Source organism: Ambystoma mexicanum, chromosome 1p (assembly GCF_040938575.1).
Source record: "Ambystoma mexicanum isolate Mex_15411 chromosome 1p, UKY_AmexF1_1, whole genome shotgun sequence".
NCBI classification, from domain to species: domain Eukaryota; kingdom Metazoa; phylum Chordata; class Amphibia; order Caudata; family Ambystomatidae; genus Ambystoma; species Ambystoma mexicanum.
The window spans coordinates 625,376,904-625,400,420 of record NC_090921.1 but is presented as its reverse complement, the minus strand read 5'-3'; the positions used below and the strand labels follow the sequence as shown (position 1 = coordinate 625,400,420).

General features: G+C 45.6%; 1 protein-coding gene across 1 annotated transcript in view; it reads right to left on the bottom strand.

Moving 5' to 3' along the window:
* LOC138577245 (fibrillin-2-like) overlaps positions 1-23,517 on the bottom strand; it is a 454,244-nt gene that overhangs the window by 243,013 nt on the left and 187,714 nt on the right. Inside the window, exon 7 of the mRNA XM_069649613.1 lies at positions 2,530-2,727. Within this exon, the coding sequence (XP_069505714.1) occupies positions 2,530-2,727 (198 nt within the window). The remainder of the gene's footprint in view (positions 1-2,529; positions 2,728-23,517) is intronic.

Here is a 23,517-nt window from a genome sequence, read left to right as displayed (position 1 = left end):
AGGTAGGTTTAAAAGGCTTGAAATTAACCCTTCCCCCTGAGACATGAAACGAGAATTTACCGTTTCAACCAAGTCACACGCCGAGCATTACTAGATGTCCACTTCCAGTGCAAAGGCTGATGGGCAATGCACTGCGGGCAAACGGATGAAATGAAATGTTAAGCCTTTGCTCCGCGAAAATGTATTTTCTTACTATAGGGCAGTGTCACCACTTAGTGGCCATCACTGGAAGTTCATCCAGTTCCAGGCCATACAGGCAATGCATTGTGGGATTGGAAAATAGATCAAATGTTAAGATTTTGCTCCAGGAAAATGGCTTTGTCTATGGAATAGTGCTTATGTATCACATTGTATACATAGCCGGACCACCAGTACTTTCATAATCAGTGAAGAAAACACTAATGTCTGCACATGTCATCGTTCTTACTAGCTTTGATGAGGAATCTGTGTCTATGCTAATTAAGCAAGTGCTTGTCGGCTTGATTTATTTATTTATATTGCACGGAAGCCCGCAGGCATCAGGGCGCATACATTTAGATAAGGACAGCATAGCATTAGACGAGACACCTGGGTTCCTATTTAGTTATCTTAAGGATCTGCTATGATGCCTCACCTCCAGTAATCTGTAAGTGATGATTCACAATAGAGAAGTGAAGGCTTTAAATTAGTCAGAGCCTCACATTCAGTTTAATGAATCTTGAGCACACTTGAAATTGGGCATGACTGTCCTTCTTTCCTTTGTATAATGACATAGAACAGCTGTATTCTCCCGGCAAGCAATAAGGAATATGCACTTTATGTGAGATATTAGCACTTTCCATAAGTTGTATGCATCACCCTTAGTCTGCAGCTTGACATCTAGAAAACCCTCATCCAAAAGAGGAGGTATTTACTGGCCAATCATACCGCAGTTATACATGGCTCCTCCCATTGCTGGAAGTGACACCTGGAGACAGGTGCCAGGGGATGCCGTACTGTCCCTAGAAATATCGAATCTAAGCCCATTGTCGGGTTGGAGCTGCCAGAATCTGTGAAATGGCCCTGCCGAAAATCCAGCAATTAGATGTGGCTTTTGCGGATCGAAAAAAGGTATAGTCACTCAACGCTGGTGACATAGGTGAGGCAGAGCATAAGGGATGCATGGGTCTAATGGTAAATAATTCGTTTTTGATATAAAGGTTTTGCCTCATCTCAGGGCAGAATGGGAGAAGTGAAGTTAGTGCTTGTTCTGATCCCAATGTCATTGGTTCTCAGCTCTGTTGAGCCGGTCAGCAGACCAGCTCTCGGGTGAAGGGGGCGAAGCAGCTGCACCTATGCTGAGTACAGTGGCAATGCAACCAAGTGTGATGATTCATGTCATGCGCTGGCCATGAACAAACCATGGGCTGTATAGCAGTGGTGTCGGGCGCTGGAAATGGCTGAAGGCCTTGATGGGGTCTGGGTCAGACCATGGGGTTGGGTATAAGTCTCTACTGCAGACTGAGCAGCATTAAGTTGGAAGCGCGAGGTACAGCATGATGCATTTATGTATTATTGAGATGAGGTCGGTATTCTCTTGAAAAGCCACAATGACATTGATGTCTGCTGGCAAGACCTAAGTTCAGTTGGTGTTGGAGCTGGTCTGGTAAGTTAAGCGTATAGATACATGAGTATAAGTGCCTCAACGGGCTAGCCCCAGACTATTTTAGTGCCAAGATCCTTCTGTATCATCCGACTAGAGACCTACGCTCTGGGGATAAATTATTGGTGATTGTCCCACGCTTCAAACTGGTCTCCAGCGGGATGGGAGATTTGGAGTGTTTGGACCTAAACTCTGGATCAACTCCCATTGGAAATCAGAGTCTCTAGAGTAGTTTAGAAAGATGTTGAAAACCGATCTGTTTAGATAGGCAGCTCTAACATGAACCCCACACAATGTTCAGTTTTCGTCAGTATTTCGTGGTAGTGATCATCTGCACCTGTATACAGTGGAGTCTGTCTTGGAGCGCGATATAAATAAACAAAATCAAAATCAACATGAGTGGGGGCAGGGCAGAAGGAGTCTATTGTTGGGCTTTAATGGAACCATAAAATTATTGCTCTCGATAGATGCAAAGCCTCCTGACTTGGCCGGAAGTCAAGCTTATAATCTGATTTATTTTAATTTATTTTATTGTTCATTTATAACGTGCTTAATACCAGCGAGTGGTTTCTAAGCGCGGGATCGGGATTCATACCTGTTTTTCGCCGTGTTGTCTTTCTTCCAAGCAAAAAGCATTGTCCCTGAGCTATCCTTCCTCCTCAAGGATCCAATCGCCATCTCAACAGAATGGATCTGAGAGGACGGGGGCAATTTATATAAAATCTCAGAGAGTCCGGTGTGGATTACAAGTTCACAATTGTTGGTGTTAATAGGATCCTGATATGGGAAATTAAAGAGCCCCAGAAGGGTTTTGTTTTTCTAAGGAGAGTAAGTCATCGGGATGAGTGAAGGGTCCACGCGTCTCATAGTACTAGGCAGTCAGACAGTACATTTCAGATGCAGCTTACCTTGGCATGCTCCAGTGCGTATGTTAGGAATGAAGCCGCGGCGGCAGGGGTGAGGCTGGGCTGGGCACATCTCGCAGGGGTGGCCCCAAGCTCGTCCAATGGTAGCACAGCACAGAGTCTTGGTGCACACAATTCCGCTGAGCTGTCCCTGGCACATCTGGTTGTTGACTTGGGTAAAGCAAGGGCCTGTGCGGTAGTCTGGTAAAAAGAAGAAACAAATGTGGATTTACTGGATGGAGTCAACAAAGAACACTCATAAAACTGAACTTTATGTTAAAAGAGACATAGTATGTAGTAGTTGGCATATGGGCAAGACACTCTATGAGCATTTTGGGAGATATGACATTCATCAAACTACTGCCAAACCCTTTCGACTTTTGGAGGTACCGGCCAATCATGATAGCTCTGAATGCTACTTTAACATCTTTTTAGCCATTCACCTCCTCCAGAGTTTATTTACGGTTTTACTCTTCTAAATAAGAGTATACACCCCTTTTTAAAGCAATATTACATTTAGAATTTTCAATGGTCTTGCTTATCATCAATTTACACATATTTGCTTGGCTATAAATGAAAACTAACATAAATGTTGGACATATAAGCACTGATATTTCACAATAGTGTAGTCCTAATTTCCATCTAGTGAAAACGTGAATCCCCAAACAGGGTGTATCCGGTCAGTCATTGTTTAACATCTCTGGGCAATGACAGTCTACCCTGAGAAGCCTGAACCTAAAAGTGACACGTGCTTTTCACACCACTCTCAGCGTTCACCTGCTGCGCAGATAAATACTGAGCCTCTCTTCTACTGCACACTGATTCATGAAAGATAATCCTTCTGCAATCAATATGATTTCAAATGATTAAACAAATGTATTTATGTAACCAACTACGTACCGCCGCACAGGGGAGTTGCTAGGTCTGGAAAAGACCCGGGGCTAAGCTGATGTTTGAACTGTTGGGACTGCGGGCTAGCTAGTCTTTTGGCTGTAGCTCCTGAGATTCTATCCGGGGCTACAACCAAAAGATCAGGGGCTATAGCCCCCTTAGCCCCCCCCTAGCAACGCCCCTCCAGCCGCAGCACCTACTTAGCCATCTAAAAGCTCACTCTGCAAAGACACGCTATTTCTGTTATTGCTCTAAATGCCTTTGCCTGCAGTCGGCTCCATTTTGAGGAAATTAAGAAGGGAGTCTCCCAGCCCTATATGTATAGGCAGCCTACCAGGCAAAACCTCTCCACAAACAAAAATAAGTAAATATGCTCAGAACAAAGAAAAGGAAACAAAGAACGCATGCAGTGGCAGGCTGCCATCCTGCTTCCACCCGAAAAGGTGCACAGGTGTGCCCACACCCGTGGCAAGGAGCTCTAATAGTGCGGCTGCCTTAAGGAACTTTAAGGGAAAACATGCATCCTTTAATTTGCATCAAGACGTGGATGCAAAGAAGTATAGATCATAAAATGATATCTGTTGAACAGTTGTTTCATCTCTTCAAAAGTACCCCCATTGGAAATAGGAACTCCTTTGTTTACTGACAAAGAAATCACTTTTACTTCCAGTCCCACTTTTGAAAAATACAGAGTAAAATACTATGACTTCAAAATTGTATCAGGAACCCTGGAGCTGGCGAGAGTGAGGTCGAGTCCACTTCACTTTTTGCCACTCCCTTATGATGTCATGGCCATGTGTCCCTCAGTGAGCTCCATTCAGACCTTTTAAACCTTTTTGCGAACTCTTATGGACCCCAAAGTTAGGGGCTACTGCCCTGGTAGTCCTTATTCTCCCTCGAGCCGTTACTAGACCCTTCCACCTTGCCGCCAAGGTCAATGAATAAAGCGCTGCATATTCTTAAGTGCGACTGGCTGCACAGCGTCACATTTTGCAACCTCTATTGCTCCCTCCCTTGTACACAAAGGTGCTCAGATCGCCAGCACTACTCAGATTTTGATCCACAGCTGCTCTGAGTTGCCTTTCAAAATGCTGAGGTCTGCATTCAGCACGCATCTCAGTAATGCTAATGGGGTTGAGCAGTGCTGAGAGCATAGAACAGTTACACCTCGGATCCGCTTGACCTGTCCCATCAGTGCAGCTTTCTGAGCATTGCCAACTACTGTGTGAGATGTGTCCCAAAACTGGCAACAATCAGTGAGCCTCTAAGCAACCTGGCCAAGTCCTCCACTGAGCGGGACAGGAGTGAGCGCCACCAGAAGTCTTTCAGAAGCCCAATGATGCCCCCCTGGCCAACAGCACAGTGGCATGCATAGTCTGCACTGACATCAAGATTAAGATACATGCCGGGCCTAGAAGTACTTTGGGAGGCCAATCACTTTTAACTTTGCATCACCATTCACAAACCACACATCTGGCTGCTCTTTAAGTGCATGGCTCCATGGATAATGCTCAGGATTGAACAGTATATGCTAGGGTTACAAGCCTACATCTTTGATATGTAGCACATCCCAGGTGCTGGCAACCCACTGCATTTTCTGCTACCCACTGAGGCCAGCTGCTGAGGATACCAAGGATCATGGGTGCATGGTGGCGAATATTGTGCTTCCCAAAACACTATGCATGGATGCAATTAGAAGAGAAACAGTCACCGACAAATGCATGCAAATTGTTCTGTCCAGTCAGGCCAATGGAACATGCTACTCAGATGACAGCACCAACGAACAACTAATATACAACACTGCTCCATGCCATACCACCACTTTGAGGAAATGTCACAGTATGCAGAGGATCCTCTGTTCTGTGGTACAAGAATTGTCATTCCAGAATCAGTCTCGGGAGGAAAGCTCAGGGGCAATGTGCTCGCCTTTGAAGCAAGATGACACGGAGCACCACAGGTTTGATTCCCCTCCAAGCTTAGAAACCTCCGGGTATTAAGCGCGTTATCAATAACCTATCATATCATATCCCATCATATCACTCCTTAGAAGTGTCAGACTGCTTGCTCATGAAATACACCAAGTACTCTTCAAGACAGAAGTGTGTCTTATGTAAATAACCATGCTTCAATGGAATCCATCAAATGATTGAGGAAATCATTGGCATCTCCGCCCCATGCCAGGACACTGGTGCAGCAGGTAGCCCTCAGCCCATTCACACTTGGAAGAGAAGACACATGCCATGGGAAAAGATGAGTGCAAACTTCTGTTCCCTGCCAGGAGTAACACACCAACTGATTACTAATGGTCAAGTATTCCAGATACCCGAAAGCAAAAGAAGTAGGATTCTCCAGCACAGATGTCAGAATCCCAAAGCTGGAAAAGATACTAGCCACTAAGGTTTCTAAATGGTGCATAAGTTCATGGCTGAGATGTAATTCCATGGCTACTTGATCTCCTTGGGCTGAAGCATACACAGATCACCCCGAGAAGGCCACAAACCAACTGAAATGGTGAACCGTCCTTCAGAATCCTGAAGGCAATCACACTTTCCAGGGCAGGTGGTGAATATTTCTCGAGAAACTGTTACATGACTCCACACTCCTCCACTGGGTGTGTCCATGCTACAGTCACCATTGTCCCGACTTCAACTATAGCAGCATGAAGCTGCTGGAAGCCAGAAAAACCCACTCTGTCACTCAAAAGGGAAAAAGAAGAAGCAATGGATGCCTGAGTACACAAAGGCATGTGAAGGAGTTGACCATCTACCCGAGGGCTCAAGTCCTAACAAGCAAAAGACATCCCAGGCAAAACCCAGCACAGCATTTGAGACAGCCCCACTGTCATTCACATGCACCAAAAGGACAATGGTTTCTGCAGCGAGCCTGCAAAACTCTGTGACCTTCAATGCATCACACTTTGGGAGATTTGCTTCACATCCAAGGACTGGCATGACTGTCGTATATGAACCATCGAACACGGCAAGTGATGACAGACTGATTTCTGAATAGCCTGAGGTGCAAGCTTCACAGACATAAGCCAAAGGCCCAATGCTTGTCCCACAAATGTCCCTGAAAATAAACAAAAGCAGTCCATTGGCAGGTGATAGCTCAGTTAAAAAAAGGCATCCTTGCCAGCCATTCTGGAACAGTTCTCCTCTGACATGAAGCAAGGGAACGATTGTGGGTTTTCTGTGAAAAGTAGGGGAAGATCATACCCTTCAGTTCCCTCCCATTTTGACCTCTAATCACAGCCCGTGATACTGTGGAACAGGAATATCACCCAGATGTTTGATCTCCCTCACAAAATGGCCCATGGATGATCACAAGCAAAAAAGGCCAAGAGGGAAGGTGAAGAGTTGGGCCATAACTCTGGTTAGTTTAAGAAGGTGATGCCGAGGTCAGCGACTGAGCTCAGCAGGAGTCAGGATGATAGAGAGCCTATGGCCCAGGACAGCAAGGTGGTGAATGCCACCTGCCTGAGGTCGTGGGTGAGGATAATACAGAACGAGTAGATCTGGAGGTGAGATGTGAGTGAGGAAGACGATAGGTACCAGGTGAGGAGATACCCGAGAAAAGAACATAGGAGGATGCCAGCACGGCTGGATGGCTCTCTAATTGATAATGACTAATACAAGTTATCCTCTAAACTACTGAAGTTCAGTAACTGTTGTGTGTATTATGTTGTTCATTCTGATGTTGGTAACAGATGTGATTAGTCCGCCCCTTGTTGCTGCAACGTGGGGCGGATGTGATGTAAGGTCTATAATAAAAGGGCCCACCTCTTTCGGAGGCGGTAGTTGTCACACCACTATGAGTGTTGCATAAATAATTAGTCCGGGGGTTCGCCAGACCTACAACAATGCGATACCAGACATGAACCTAAAAACCACAAATCCTTAAGATTGCATCAAAGCACTCAAATCTGCATTCACACATTTATATGTGCATTCATATGTTCAGATCAGTAGTTGCGAATTCTCAGCTCTGAATTCACCTATGCTCAGCTATGCATCAACACTCACATCGACATTCACAAATGCTTGTGCTCACACACGCAGACATAGAACGGAGAACTACTCAGAGCTGCATTTTGATGGTGCTTGCAAATCCTTATTTCCCAAAGAAACCATTTTATCAGGGATTCTCAGTAGCCCGGGCCATGCGAAAGCAGGGATCCACTGTGAGCCCTGTTTCATAGGACTTTTTCTTAAGTAGACTGTTTTTCTAGCACGAGTTCACAAGGATGGATTTCATGTTGAACTCGAGATTAATGCTATTAACTTAACCACTGAACAACCTTCCTAGAGGTGACACGGGGTGACACGAGTGGCGGCTAATGAACATACCTGCTTTTGCAGTGCATGGTATGTGAGCAAAGACAATGGGCCTCATTACGATTTTGACGGTAGCCATGCCGCTATTGGCGGCATGGCTGTCGCCAAAATCGGGTCCGGGTTCCCAGAATGAGGAATTACCTGGCCATTCCGAGTTCAGAGGGCCCGGTAATTTCTCCCTCTGGGAACCCGGACCCGGGCCTTCCCCATTCCCATTTCAGCCCCGATAGGGCTGAAATGGGAATGGGAGAGGGAGCAAACAACTGGTCGATTACGAGCGGCGCGTTGTTTGCTTCCTCTTCCCCTCGTGGGACCCGCTCTGCACGTCTGGTGAAACCAGACGTGCAGACCGGGTCCCGCAAGGGGACCTCGTAATCAGGCGGTACGGGGTTGACGGCGCCGGCACCTTTACCGGCGCCGTTAACCCCTTACCGCCTGACTTGTAATGAGGCCCAATATGTTTCAAGTGTTACTGCATTTACTGTTGTACATTCACTGCTGTGCCCCCTTTTAGGCCATCCTCTCTCTATCCAGATGTCCCAAACCTAAGTGCTACTGCATTTACTGTTGTTCCCCCTTTTTAGGCCCCTTTCCCTCTATCCAGGCATCCCAAATCTAGGTGTTGCTGCATTGACTGTTGTACATTCACTGTTATGCCGCCTATTTTAGGCCATCCTCCCTCTATCCAGGTGTCCCAAATCTTGGTGTTACTAAATTTACTGTTGTGCATTTACTGTTTTTCCCCCTTAAACCACAGATAAACCACAGGGCGCTGGTAGCTCAAACGTACAGGGAAAAAGCCTGTGGGCAAAGCGGTGTAGACATCCATCAGTCTGAACACAGGGTGGGGGTCGGGGGTGGAGGAGGCATCACCACTAAATAGCCCTGCACACAACCCCCAACGCTGCACCGCGTATAGAAGGTAGACTCCCTCCCAGCACACCACAATACGTGACAATGGCAGGGACGCGTACCATAGGTGGCCTAATCGAAGGAGGTACGATGGAGCGTCACCACTAACCAACCCACTAAAAAACTAAGCCCTCTGCTTACACCTCTCTTACTCTAAACAAAACACAACCATACCTATATTGCACAACAGAACACATGCACTTTACTACACCGTAACAATGAAACAAACCACACAAAACCGCAAACGACAACACATGACAACTAGCAACCGAAAACCACACCTACGCTCAGCAAACGGTGTAAACTGAACTGAAGCTGCCAACAGCACATCACAGATCTCTTGCGCTTTTTCCCTCTCAGTCCTACTAACTTACCCTACCTTCTTGCTTTTCTGATCTGCTAGATCACCAGGGGACCACTCTGGTGCTGACAGTGTGCAATATAAATATCCTTTAATATAACATAATGATAGTGTCTGAAAAGGCTCATGCTTCTACATGTGTCAGTGCCTATGCAAAATACTTTCCCGCCTCCTTGCACCAGTGACAGAACTGGTAGATATTGTGTGACTTGTCACTGCCCGCCCCCACAGACGGGTGATTGCAATAGGTCAGAGTGGAACAGAAAGCAGACTTTGCCGTGAGTGTCCTCTCACAAAAGCCAACGTGCTCCAGCAAACGCAGGGTGGGGCATCATTTTTAAAGTAGAATGTGACACTCTGCCCCCAGTTTTGTAAGCCTTGGAATGTCTGCACATCTGGAAAGCAGAAACTGTTTTTTTAGCAGATGGTAGGAAAAGGGGGAAATTAGATTAATGCATAAATGCTGCATGGCAACAAGATCACTGACTTCAATGCACACTAATTGGCAAATGATGTTAAGGTGACATCACATGTTGACCAGTTACTAATGGTTTCTACTAGGATCAATTGATAATCTATATTCTTCTACACAATTGATATGTTATGTTACGTTGCATTACAAGGATTTGCAAAAAAATCTAACTACGGTTGCGTCTTTAAACAGGTTATTGGAGTCTAATGGTGCATTTTGATATTGCAGAGTTCTCCTTGTTTTTTGGTTGAGCACAAATGGAGTGCCACTGTGCTCTCGCACCTTAAAGCTTCTCTTGTGCTAGGTGGAATTACCATTTAAGATCTCTGAGCAAATAACCAGAAAGAATCAAAGAATATGGCAAAGTACTACTTTATTCTCAACATAATAAAGCAAGGTACACCAGCAAACTTCAGACTGATGTTTGCACACACAAACAAACAAATTTGATTACACAGACGTCTTATACCCCAATATGCATCATCTACAATGCCATCATACGTGCCCAACTGTTACTGGTGGGAGGGATTGTTTTGGGAACATATCTACTTATAGAAAGTATATGGGTAAGTACTTCATTGGCAATCGCTTATCTGTAAAACACACCTCGAACTACCTCTAAATGTGTATAATACTGATTATGGCGGACAAAATGGCAGTGGATTGGCCTATGTAACATTCTACAGCAAGTTGCCCATAGACCCACTGATTAGTTGGAATTCCCACCCAAACTTAGACCTTCGGCAAAGCTCGGCTAGCAGCACGTAAGGAAACTGAAACCCAGGTGCTTGAGTCATGTCAGATTACTCCCCACTTTTCCAATTAGTTCATCATCATCAGCTTGACTATAAGCTAAGGTTTCCCATCTGTAGTTGACCTTGTCGTTGCTCTCTGTTCTAGGACATTCAAGGGAGTATGAGCACATCACTTATCTTCAATCACAGCCTAATGAATAGCCTTTGTTTTTGACTTCTGCCTCACATGTGAGGAGACTGCAAAGATGTCCATTTCAGCCTCCTATTTACTGCTGGGTATTATTGCTCCATTGGCCTCTAGAGACTTGCTCACTACATCTGAGCCTTATTGACTGTTACTTGTCCAATACTTGGCTCTTGCACATGTTTTCATCTTCATTAATCTAAGAGCAATATGTCTCACACTCATGACTTATCTGCCTGCCTCCCTTTGTTCTTCGCAGCTATTTCTTGAAATAACATCTTTTATCTCAGGCCAACATAGACTCCTCTTTGTTTGCACACAAAGCCTTTTTCCAGCATCTCCAGATTCTGCAGCTCTGGACAGTTTCTGAGATAGTTAGGCTGAATCCCTGCACAAGCCGGTGTCCATTTTCCAATTATGGCCGTCCCAGCCATGTTGTATATTACTGTGTAGCAAGCTTCTATGTGTCTGAGCTACCTTGCCTTGCTACACCCTACTGATGAGGTTCAACCAGACCGAAACACGTGACTGGGGTTGCTGTTGGTACTCTTGTTCAGAGGAGAATTGCTTAGCATTTCGGTGCTGGACTGCCCCAGGGCCGGACAAAGACTGATATATTTAGGATATTTCTCCTCTGTGAAAGATAGTGAGCTAAAGACTCTGGGTAAGGCTCTTGTAACCAGGACTCATGTCTGTTAGTTACTTTATCTTCTTTTTGCATATATGATTATTTTATTATTTCGTACATGTTTTTCTTGTTGCTTCAGTTACATCGTCATTCTAAAGTATTTTCATATTGTTTCAGTACGTCCTTGTATATCTTCTTCATGGCATCACTCTGCCCTTGTCAGATGTCGCTCAGAGCTCCATGATGTCAAATGTTGCATGCAGATCCATCCACTCTCTCGATGTGAGGGTACATTCGGTGTGGTTGTCTGAGTGCATAGCGTCTCTCATACACACAATGCAGCATAGGGATAACACAGGGGGTCCCACATGCAGCTCTTCTTCTGATGTTCCAGTATGACAGTGGTTTGGGGGCGGGAATTAGGGTATATGCATCTACCTGCTCCTCTACACCACAATTGTGTTTTGATGCCATATAAATCACCAATAAACGCATGTTCAAAGTCCCAATCCAGCATCTGGATTCAGTAGAAACACATTTGCAGCTGGTCAAATCATTAGTGCTTCAATCATGAATAATTAAAATCCCCTCCTTTGGTCCCATCTATCCATGAACCCGAATCATCCGAGATCCCATTCTTGGAATTAGGGGGAGTCTTTTCAGTGGTGATGTCATAGGTGATGACTACCAAATGAAAATCTTATTTTTCAGAGATAAGGATCTATGTCATCTTAGGACAAATCATCTGGCTTTTGTATACTCAATCTAAAGACTGAAATATGTTACCAATTAATTGCAATGTTTGTCCAACACCTGGTCAACAACATAAAACAAACATATTTGCAGTGCGAAATAAGGAACTGCCATGTTACTAATAAAGGTGCAACGACTGTATGTGAATAGAAAGTTCATTTTTTACGTCTCTAGGCCTGTGCATCCTAAATGTTAAAGGGAGGTGAGATCAGCATTGATGCACAGCACTAATAATGCACGGCATGGCCTTGCATCCAGAATTTGCCGGGCAAAGTTATAGACAGAACAGAAGGTCACTCACTATAGTATTTGCATGCACAATAGCATGGGCACTTCATGGCCATCGTTTGTGGGTTATCAGGGGTACACATGTCCTATTGACTTAAGAACCACAATCATCTTGATTCCCTCGGCTTTCACAGGACCTTTCACCGCAGTGGGTAGCAGCCAAAGCAGCTGGGAGATGGGCCTGTATGTGTGCTGGCTCTCTCCTTCAAGAACAGCAGCAAATTCATGGCCTTGCATGCCTGACGGTGGGGGTCTGATTTTAAGGATCAGACCCACACTTGATGTAATGTGGTCTCTATGAAGGAGCAGCCAGCTAAGCAGGCACACATAGACATTTTGCTTGGGAGTCAGAGCTTGTGGTGTAAGAACTGCACCAACTACAAACACATCTAGGTCAGCAGTAGTGGGCAGAGGTCATTATGGTCAGCTACAGTTTTTGAATTCGCCCCATACTGGGGGTTCGAACCTGGGCATTCCTTAGAACGCTCTAGAGTCATATTTTGCTGAGCGATCTTGCAGGCCCTTCTTTGCTTTTTTTTATTTGAATAGCCTGCTTTGGACCTTTTGCCAATTCCTGAGAAGCTACGCAAACTTGCACCTCAGTGATCAGCGTTTGTCTTCTGCATTTAAATATTTGTGTGTAGGTAATGGCTGGGCTGATATGGTTCTCGGCATGTCCCTTAAGAGGTGCAACTGGTGAGTGATTAGAAAGGGGAGTGGGCATGAAGCTGTATGGTGTGGGGGACAATAACTGAAAGTCTCAGGAGGATAGTTCAGTGGCAACGTGCTAACCTTGGAAGCAAGACGACACGAAGCAACACAGGTTCGATCCCTGGGTCCGAGCTTAGAAACCTCTCGGTATTAAGCATGTTATAAATAACTTATCATACCAGTATACCAGTTATGGGGGTCGTTTCGGAGGCATTTTCATGCACTGCTTCTTTCAGTCTTCATAGTACAGCTGTAAAGCACAGTGTGGGTGAGCGATGTGGAGTGGAGGAAAGGCAGGACCCAGGAATGGGGTCTACATAGTGGGGAGAGAGAGTGAGGGAGGTTATGGGGTCAGTGGGGAGCAGATACGACAAAGGGGAATATAGCTGCATTTTTAAAAGATGTCTTTAGACGACATTGTTACATCGGCAGGATGTATTTCACACAGTGTTTTGCTGAAAAGGTTCGGCCGAAAAATGTCATCGAAAAATATGGGGGACAGGAAGATTTAAACATAATCTATGAAGGAAGACCCATCACAGCTCGGCTAAAGAAGGCTTTGATGGACATGTAACGGTGAGGTGAGGAAGCACACACTTAAGCGCGGGAATAGTCTCTAATAAATCAAACGGCGTCACTGAAACAAAGGCCCAGCTCTGAGGCCAAACCACTGGGCCCTATGCCAGGCAACGGAAACAGTTTCAAGCGGAGGGTGGGGGAGTGGGAGATCTTTTTTGCCAGATGAATTCAATCTCAGCTTTAGAATAATATTTTAAGAAATGTGTTGCTGGTTACAGAAATACTTTTCCTCTGTCATAATCATGGATGCTAATAGTACCCGCTAATTGGAAAATATTTCATTTAGACCAAATAAAATCCCCCAACGGATTCCTTTGTGCCCTTTTCGGGCATTAGTGTACAGCATGACTCTGAGGGACGCCTTTTAAGACAGAGTTGGCATGAAGTTGGCTTCTCGCCCGGTCCCATCTGGCGGTAATTTTAATGGGACACAGTCTGACTTTTTTAATGAGGCCTCAATCAGAATTTAGTAATGTAATGGCAAACTTACAAGGAGCCTGGAGCTCTGGTATGTGGACCGAAACAAACAGCAGCTACGCCTCTCGATTTTTTTTACGGCAGGCCCTGGAGTGGAACATTTTTTTGTTTCTGCAATACATTCACTGTGCCCTATTGTTCCACTACTGCCACACCAGGGAACAAGCTACACTCCCCTGAGGAATTGCCGTGGTCGAGTAGCCATTTTCATTGCTTTCTATAACAGCATCTCTCCCTGCCTTTCACAAGGCAGGTATCACACTCTCCACAAGATGGCATTCAGCACACAGTTGCAACTAATCACAGAAGTAATTTGATTGCCAAAAGCACAGTGTCCTGTCTCACAACTGTTGGCATCTGTCTGTGTCCTCAGGGGAATAATTACATCATTATTGTTCTATAGGTGCTTCCCCCTTGAAAGGGAATTACTGAGAGACTTAATTTCACCGCCTACAACCCACAGTCTCATGGAGTTTTCCCTTTTGCAACTGAAAGGTGGAGCCAGGAAGTGGTCAGGTCCACTGGCCCAGCCCCACGCTGCAGTCTCACTGCAGATGGGGGCTAGAAAGGAGTGCAGAGTGTCGGGTCCCTGTTAGACAACCAAGCCACTGACCTTCATTACAAGTTTGTCGGTCTGCAAAAAATGCTGGTAAAAGTGTTGGTAATACGTATCTGGCACTGTTCCCTGACCGTCAAACTACTGGTTTGCCAGCGGGTGTTCCCGGATTTGCATCTAGAGAAGAGCTGGAGGTAAATCAGGCCCCCACTGGCAAATACCAGCCAGTATGTCCAGCACTGGTATTACCGGTGCTGGAAATACCAGCAATCCCCACCCTTTTCGCCACCCTTTCTGCCACTGTCTCACCCAGTATAGCTCCAATGACAACTGGCAAGCCATGTGCTGCTGCAGTACATTAACGCAGAGACTCAATAATCTCAATAGCCCAGATACATCCACCGCACTTGAAACATAGGGTTTGCTCCCGGGAGACCAGGCTTCTGAAGTTGTAGGTTGGCACAGAAGACCAGGCCTAACTGTAAGGAGGTGGGCAAGGTGGTTAAGCAGGTAGAGTAAATACTTTGCTAAATAGATAACAAAAATGTGTCTGTTATATATTCTTATAAAACATATCTTTATACGTAGGAAAATTACCACATTCACAAGTGTGCAAAACTGTGTAAGTTCAATGCAACAATGTTTAAAATCTCTAAGAGATTTTGTGTGCCCTGGAATGTATTTTCCAGCGAATAGAGACCCTGGGGTACTTACCATCACAGTTCTAGTACTGAGCTGAGATAAGAGCTAAAATAGAGCTAATATTTGGAGTTGCATGTAGAGGACAGTGTCAGTCCTCCTCTAAAATCCTGGAGCTGTGTGTGTAGAGTACAACAGTGTACTGTACACCATACATGCAACAGCAGGTTCTGAGACCAGTATTAGCACTGTGCTTATATGGATCCATTTTGCATGTAGTGTACTGTGGCTCATTACGAGTATGGCAATGTGGGTAAAACGTGTCAGTAACGGAATTCCTGCTACTTTTCCCACTCCGCCATACTACGAGTCTGGCCCTGGAGTGGGAGATGTACCTCCAGCGTCATGCTGGGGTAAATCCTGCCACTTTCCATCAAACAATTACCAAAATCGTTGGAATTACAGCCGACTGACTTACCACCATGGTAATTCTGCCAAAATTACCCAGGGGGTCTCATGGACGCCAAATTAATGAGCACTAACACCACCGCCACTTGTAATCCAGCGGTAACTCTGCCGGACCAAGTAGCAGCAATGGTAATTCTGTTGGGACGAATTCCTAACAGAATATCGCCTTACTCGTAATCTATATTAATTCCCTTTCTGTTCAATGACAGGTTGGATAACTGGGAGACCCGTGAATTTAGTACTGCTTCCGTCAGGCCCTTGCAGTTTTGCATACTTAGTGGTCATCAAATCTTGGATTCTTCAGCAGGAGAGGGACAGTTCCTGGTTTAAAATAGAGGAGCCTGCCTCCCGTATTCTCAGAGGCCTACATGTGTAGGGTCACCTGACAGCAGTGTGTTTACCACCTGCAATGGAGTGCATATGGTGATGGTAAAATGCCTACGCTGTGTGGAACGTAGAATGTATTAATAACCTCTGGGTTGTGTGGATGCACCACCCCCTTCCCCGCACAACACACTGTACAAATCAAGCAAAAGGTATTCAGTATGCTTTGCAATTCCATCCTGAAAGGAGACTATTAGTGGCTATCTCACTGGTATCCGACAGTTGCATGGTCATAAGTACAATGGTACAGCACACAATAGTGAAACTCATCACGTGGCATGTTCTCCTATGGATGAACTGCAGTCCATCTGAACAGTATGGTTTTGTTTTCCTTCTACCTGCTATTCAGAATGCTAGTCTAGGTGTTCCCATCTTCCTGTCCTGCTTCCCACTTGTATCTACTAGCTTGTCAACACATCTGTCTATTTGCATAATAATCACCTTTCCATGGGCCTCATTATAACTATTGCGGAATGGGTTAACAGGCGCCGCTAATGGTGGCGGCACCGTTAAACCCATTCCGCAATATTACGAGGTCCCGCGAGGGGACCAGGAAGCTAACAACGGGCCGGTCGTAATCGGCCTGTTGTTAGCTCCCGCGCCCATTCCCATTGAGCCCTATGAGGACTCAAATGGGAATGGGGAAGGACCGGCCCCGGGTTCCCTGTAGGAGGAATTACCGGGCCCTCCAAACTCGGAATGGCCCGGTAATTCCCCATTCAGGGAACCCGGACCCGATTTTGGAGGCAGCCATGGCGCCAATAGCGCCATGGCTGCCTCCAAAGTCGTAATGAGGCCCCATGTGTCGTTTTGCTTCAGAATATATCCATATGTGTACCTGTTGTCCTCTTTAGCTGTTGATCTTTCTGTCTGTCTGCTGCATTTTTATCTCTGTGTTCATCTACCCACCTGGTGATCTCATGATCTCTCTGCCCCTCTGTCTCCTGGTCACAGAGATCCACAGGGGAAAATGAGTTGCCAAAGAAAACACATCGGGCCTCATTACACGGTAGGCGCTAAGGGATTACCGGTACCGGTAAGGTCACTGGTGCCGGTAATCCCTTAGGGCCGTACTACGAGGTTCCTCAGCGGGCCCTGTCCTTAACGCCTGTTCTGACCAGGTGTTAAGGACAGGACCCGCTAAGGGACTTCAGAGCTAATAATGGGGGCTCGAATGGGAATGGGGAATGGTATTTGGCATGGGGATTTACCGGGTCCTCCAGAGTCGGAATGACCTGGTAAGTCTCCATACCGCCTACCCGGACCCGGTATGCGGTAAGGGAGCAGCCATGCCGCTAATAGCGGCATGGTTACCTCCTACCGTGTAATGAGGCCCATCGTCTTAGGAGGCCGAGTTACAGAAAGGAACACGTGGTGATATTCGAGAAAAAAAATCTCATTGATTCATTCCAGCCCCACTAAACATAAAACCTCAATTAGACCCAGAGTGCTTGCAGTGGCTATGCTTTCTTCAAAGTAATTAAATACGAAGCTGTGACACTGAGTGGTTCATTTCCAGAAAGGGAACGTCCTGTACATCCTCCTATTCAGAACATACTGATTCTCCTCCTCACCTAACCCCCTTATCATTCCTTTGTTACCCCCCTCCGCCATCAGTTTGTATTCTAATTCCTAACACAAGAGCGGAGTGAGATTTCAAGAATAAGAATTAAAACTGGTGAGTGAGGAGATTGACTGAGCAGTAAGAAGTGTGAGGCGGCAAACAGGGATTTCCTAAAAGGGGCAAAATGGTGTCCATGTTAGGACATTCCCATTTGTCTTACTCACATTTACTTCTCAGTCACTTTTTTCACTCCTCAGAATTCACTATAATGAGCATTACATTTATGTACTGATTTCCTGTAACGCTTTATGGTATTTAAATGCATATAATTCAAGCACCCCTATTGGCTTCAATTTGTGGTTATTATTCCCAGTACTTTCATAGCTAGTTATGTGTATTGCACCTTACAGCATAGGGTTTTTGTCATTCAAAAGTGTGACAAATGAGGAGGAGCGGGCATTAGCAAAACGAATGAGGGCTGAATCGTTCGAAGCATGTGTTAGAAGGAGGCCTGAGGAGTGAAACTCACAGAGTACAACGAAGACCCTGGAGTGAGGAGGATGACTCAGCAGTAAGAAGGAAGTGTGCGGAGGAGAAACGAAGATGTGCTTTATGATGTACTCTTTGGGACATCCTCATTTCTCCTCCTAAAACCCCAAACATCCTCCTGACTCATCCATCTTAATTTGTATTCCTAAAACCTAGCTCCTCTTCACTCATTATGAATTATAATGAATACTGATGAGTGAGGAGGATACATGAAGAGTAAACCTTGTAAGGAGGAGAAATGAGGATGTGAAAGACTGCTGAGTGAGGAGGATGATAGCGGAGTGAAAACGAGATGTGAGGAGGGGAAATAAGGATGTCCTAAATTTGACAATCAGCTGTTTCTTTTAGGTCAACCTCATTTACCCTCCTCACATCTCCTTATCACTCTTTGGTCATACACCAGTCTTTTCAGTTTTCTTTAGAGTCCTAATATCTCCTCCTCACTTGTCAAGAATCCAAGTGAAAGATCATGAGTGAGGAGGATGACTAAGAAGTGAGAAGCAGATGCGACGAGGAGAAATGTCAATTTCCCAAAATGTATGCTACAGTCCTGGAATCCATTGTGCAACCCCACACAAACTGCTCCCGCACTTTGAGAACTGTTTTCATCCCTGCAGACAGATGTCAGTAAAGTCACTTTGCCTGTCCAACAATTCCATACGCCAAAAACACCCACTTTCAGGAAATCATAAATATGTGTACGTTGATAAGTTCCCCAGACATATTGTGCGGCTTCCAGTTGGAGTCACAGTTTGTTCTCATGGCACAATCTATAATTAAACAACAAATGCATTTAAATACCATTCGGACATTGCCTCCACTTTTCTCAACTGCGACAACCTTTCCCACTGCGCAAAGTGATAGCACTTAAGTCTGTGTTTGTCTTCCCTACTTAGTGCTGCATAAATTTGAGATGGAAAAAACTCAGTCCTTTCCCGATTAGCCACAATTTCCATGGTAACTCCTTCACATCCTTTAGGATATATACGATCTAGGATTTTTTTCTACTCCAAAAAGGCTGTCTAGATAGTACACAGCCCTTCTGCAAGAGACTACAAACCGGTGTGTTTGTACTCATTTGTCACCATCAGGCAGGGGTAGCTTGAGTCTCCAGGCAAGGTAAGGGCGGGATCCACATCTGGACATACACAGGGCAACACGCTTGTCCATCTTTCTTAATGGAGCAAGGTAGACCTAATGAGGAAAGAGGACAGATCTCCTTTAGAGGCATTTAAGGCATTTCAATTGGCCGCATAGCTTTTGCTCCTCACCTCAGAAGTGAGGTGATGACACAGGCACATAGTGCATCTTTAGTAGGCACAGGGGATCCTGTTGATGGCTTCTGAAGATGTGTTAGGCTGGTGCTAGGTTACAGGGCTGTAGTATACAGCAACGTTTCTACACTGATCTCAAGCCTAGGTTGTATGTAGTGTACAGAACAGTGCCTATACTGATTCAAGATGTGAAGGCTGTGAGTACACTCCACAGTATACTTACTGTCCGTATTACTCTGAGATGCTGAGGTTACATGTAGTGTACATGGAACAACATTTCTGTACTGATCTAAGACTTTGAGGTTGTTATTATTATTATTAGGATATTTATTGAGTGACAACTTAACGTTGGGGAGCAACAGAATGGTTTACAATCATAGGGGGAAGAACACAGTGAGAGAAGCAGAGAAAAAGGGATCTAACAGGGGAGGGCAAGGATGGACAATATGCAGCAAGGGACCTACAAGCAACCAGGGGAGGAGACAGTGGGGAGCATATCACAAGTCTCAGGTAGGGTGCAGAGCACAGGGTGTGTGGAACTAGGTGTTAGGAATGTCTTGTACAGTCTACAGTGGCGTGGCCTGTATCCTTCAATCCCAGAGCTAGATGCCGCTAGAGTTTCAGTACTGTGAAGAATTCATGGTGGCAACAAGTAAGACAGACACAAGTGATCACAGTTCAAGGGTGTTTATTGAACAATGAATGCTATATGCAGGTTGGAAACATGCCAACTCTAAACTTAAATCTAAGATGGGAGCAAGCGTAGACCATCAAATCAAAATAAGGCAGTCCTAGTGGTGTTGTGTCAAATAAAAGGGGCCTATACTATGAAACCTATTTCCAAACCTTGCAACTAATACAAAAAGGGTGTGGGATGGTTTTCAAGAAAAGGAGTGTTCTCAAATTATGTCAGGATGCTGTGGCTTGGATCTCCTTCCCCATGTTTCAAGCACGGGGTAAGGTTGGATCTTGGAGCACAGCACAGTTCTTGAGTTTTCCCCAGCACGAGACAACAGTTCCAGTTGCAACTTATCAGAAGCCTCGACGGCCAAGTCTTCTTTTCAACAAAAGTCTCTTGCCTTCCAGGGTCAGTAAAATAACAAACAAAAACAAAGCTCCTCTTCACGTTTTCTTTGGGTGATGCCTTCACCCCTGGATTTCCCTCGCTCAGGTGCTGACCTGTCACAATTCCTATTCCAGAAATTATTAACAGTTCCTTTTCTTAATGGACTTTGGGTGACAGCTTCGATCCTCAAATTGCAGCTCTCAGGACTGTCGGGGGCCAAGTCTTGTTTCCTTTGAAAGTCTCTTGCCTTCAAGGACCTGACATATTCAAATAACAAAACAAAGTTCCTTTAACAAAAAGAAAGTTTGTTTCCACAGTTCATATTGGGTGATGGTTTCACCCCTATGTCCCCCTCTTCTGGGTGCTATCCCCTCTCTACTTTCAGCCTCCCTTCACTGGGTTTCACTATTGCTTCAAATTAAGTTTTGGGTGATAGATTAACCTCTGCATCTCCATCGCTCGGGCTTGGACCCTTCTCGAAGATCAATGTCTTTTTAAACAGTTCATAGTGGACATCCCTCAGCCGGGTTCACGTTTGTCACCACACTGTTTCTTGGGACTTTTAGACTTGCGCCCTCTTTGTCAACATCCCTCGGTCGTGTTCACCCTTGCTAACTTTACATTCACTTTACTTTCAAGTGTTGCAGGATTCACGTCCCTTGCTTTATCTCAATATGAGATTCACTTCCCTTACTTTCACACTTTACAGATCAAAGTCTTTTGATTGTACGGGGATTTTACTAGACCTCCTGTATGACCACTTTGACCTCCTTTGGTGGCTCTCCTATGGCCTTCTGGTACCTGTAGTCTCGCTCATGTGGGGATCGACCAGAGTCTCTCGAGTTAGTACCCATGTGGTGCAGATTTCCCTCAGCAGCTGGTCTCCCCTTAACACTTTTCACAGTTCATTGAACTTGGTTCAAACTTGCCACCTTGGGATTCGCATTCAGCACAGTCCGTTTCTTATGTCCTCTCCCTCGACTCACCAGCTCTGATGAACCACTTGGTTTCACTGGAGTCAAGGCTGGTACGACAGTACGGGAGTTTCCCTTGCTCTGGCTTATCGGTGTAGGCTTGCCCCGTGTACGGTTGACATCTACTGCAAGACACGTGTGCTTTGTAAGCAGTTTTATGTCCGCTTCCACGAAGGTTCGGCGGGCCGGGGAGGAAAAGGGCAAAGTCGCTTCTCCCCTCGCCACCCTCTCATTTCCTGATGCCTTTCTGCTTCTCTTGATCTGCCATGCCTAGTTGGCTGCACCGTCGTGCTGTATACGGTGCTCGTCCAGTGCTCTTTTGCTCCACCTTTTATCCCTGTGGTGAAGGGAAAGGGCCATTGGGTGTGCGTGGTTCTGATCAATTGCCTGACTTTGCCTGACCCTTGTATTGGGACATGTCAGGTGGACAGCTCTGGTATTAGTCCGTTCTCTTATGTGTCGTGCAAAGGTGTTTGTGTCGGAAGCGGGGGGGCAGTGGTTCTGACTGTCCTACGTGATGGAATGGGGAAAAGGTGTGGAAGGAAGGGGGATAACGCGTCTCACCCGTCACTGTCTTACTCCCCGAGGACCCCCCCCATCCAGGTGATCCTCCCTCACTGGTCCACCCCCAGGAACTAGATCCACGGGTACTAGCTGGGGCGACACCTTTAGGTTTCTCTGAGTACTGATCTAAAACACGGCGGTTGCATGCACAGTGTACAACACAGTGCCATTTAGGGCACAAGGCCAACACGGTAGCGCTACAAAATATCCCCACCAAAAACTGTACATATGGCTGTTTGTCTCGCTACAGGCGATATTTTTTGGGGGGATATTTTGTGGGAGCATGGCTTGCGGGGGTGTTACCCACAGGGTCCATGGGTCGATATTGCTGCAAAAATATGCCAATATTTTTGTATCGCGATATTGTTGCCCGGGATATTAACACATGGAACCGGCCAACACTAACCTAGGATACGGGGGTTGCATGTATAGTTTACAGTACAGTATAGTGTGCTTGTTATACAATACAAACAGCATTTTGGGTGAGCTGTTTGCCGAAGACTGCTAATTTTAGGGTATTTTTGCACCAAATTTGATTGGTTAGTTCTTTTTTTTCGGTAATGGCACAGAGAATGTAACGCTTACCTAAACAATATCCCCTATAGTTACAAAGTGTAGTCACGAGCATTAGACAACACATTTCCCTCCACTTTGGGCTTGTAGTTTGTAACTTTAATTATTTGTGTCATTTCAGCAGATATTCGAAATTCAGTGAATGTCAGGCACTTATTACGTGCAGATAGAAGCGGTTGAGGGTCGTAGAGTGACTTGATCAATGTGCAACAGTTAACATAGACCTACGTTGATAGTAGTTGTAGCTCGACAAGGTAGCATTTGCAATACTACTGATGTCAAGCAAAGGTGAACAGGGGCACCTGACTCCTTTTCCATTCTAGGTACGCATAGGATCAATCAATGCGCGGCTCCACTCCACACCCATTGCTGTCCCTGACCGTCATGCAGCCCCAAGAGTGATTTATGCCTCGGCTCCATGGTGTTGGTGGCAGAGCTTGAACTACAAGGCAGAACCATTTACAAAAACTGCACCGTGTGTACTGATCAGCTCTCTGCAGTATCATCAACGAGGCTTCAATAAGCAGTCACTGGATGACGTTCAATCGACCAAATCTCACTAAGTGAGCTCAGTATCTATTTTCCTGTATCGCCAAATCATACAACACAGATGTCTGCACAGAGGCCAAAATAAAAAAATGTGGTAGGCGGATGCCGGGGAGGAGGCCAATTATTCTGCGTGCGATGCCCCCACCACTATGTACCCCCTCAGCGCACTCGAGCATGTGAATTTCTCTGCCATATGACAGGAAATACCCCATTACCGTCAAGCAGTCTGGCAGGCAGCACATAGCTGTTATGCTTTACTCCGTTGGGGCTGGAGATGGAGGTGGGGGGAAGTCTGGGAGTTGGACGGTCTGCCATGCCATTATAATTACTGCCAAATGTGGCCATATTTTTTACAAGATAGAAAAGTGCAGTCGGTTTCAGGATTCACATGAATTTGTCATCACTGGGTACTGGAGGCGGCACGCTATGCATCTGGCAGTAGGACGAGAGCCGGTTGGGAATTCTACTCGGTGAAGCCAAAGAATG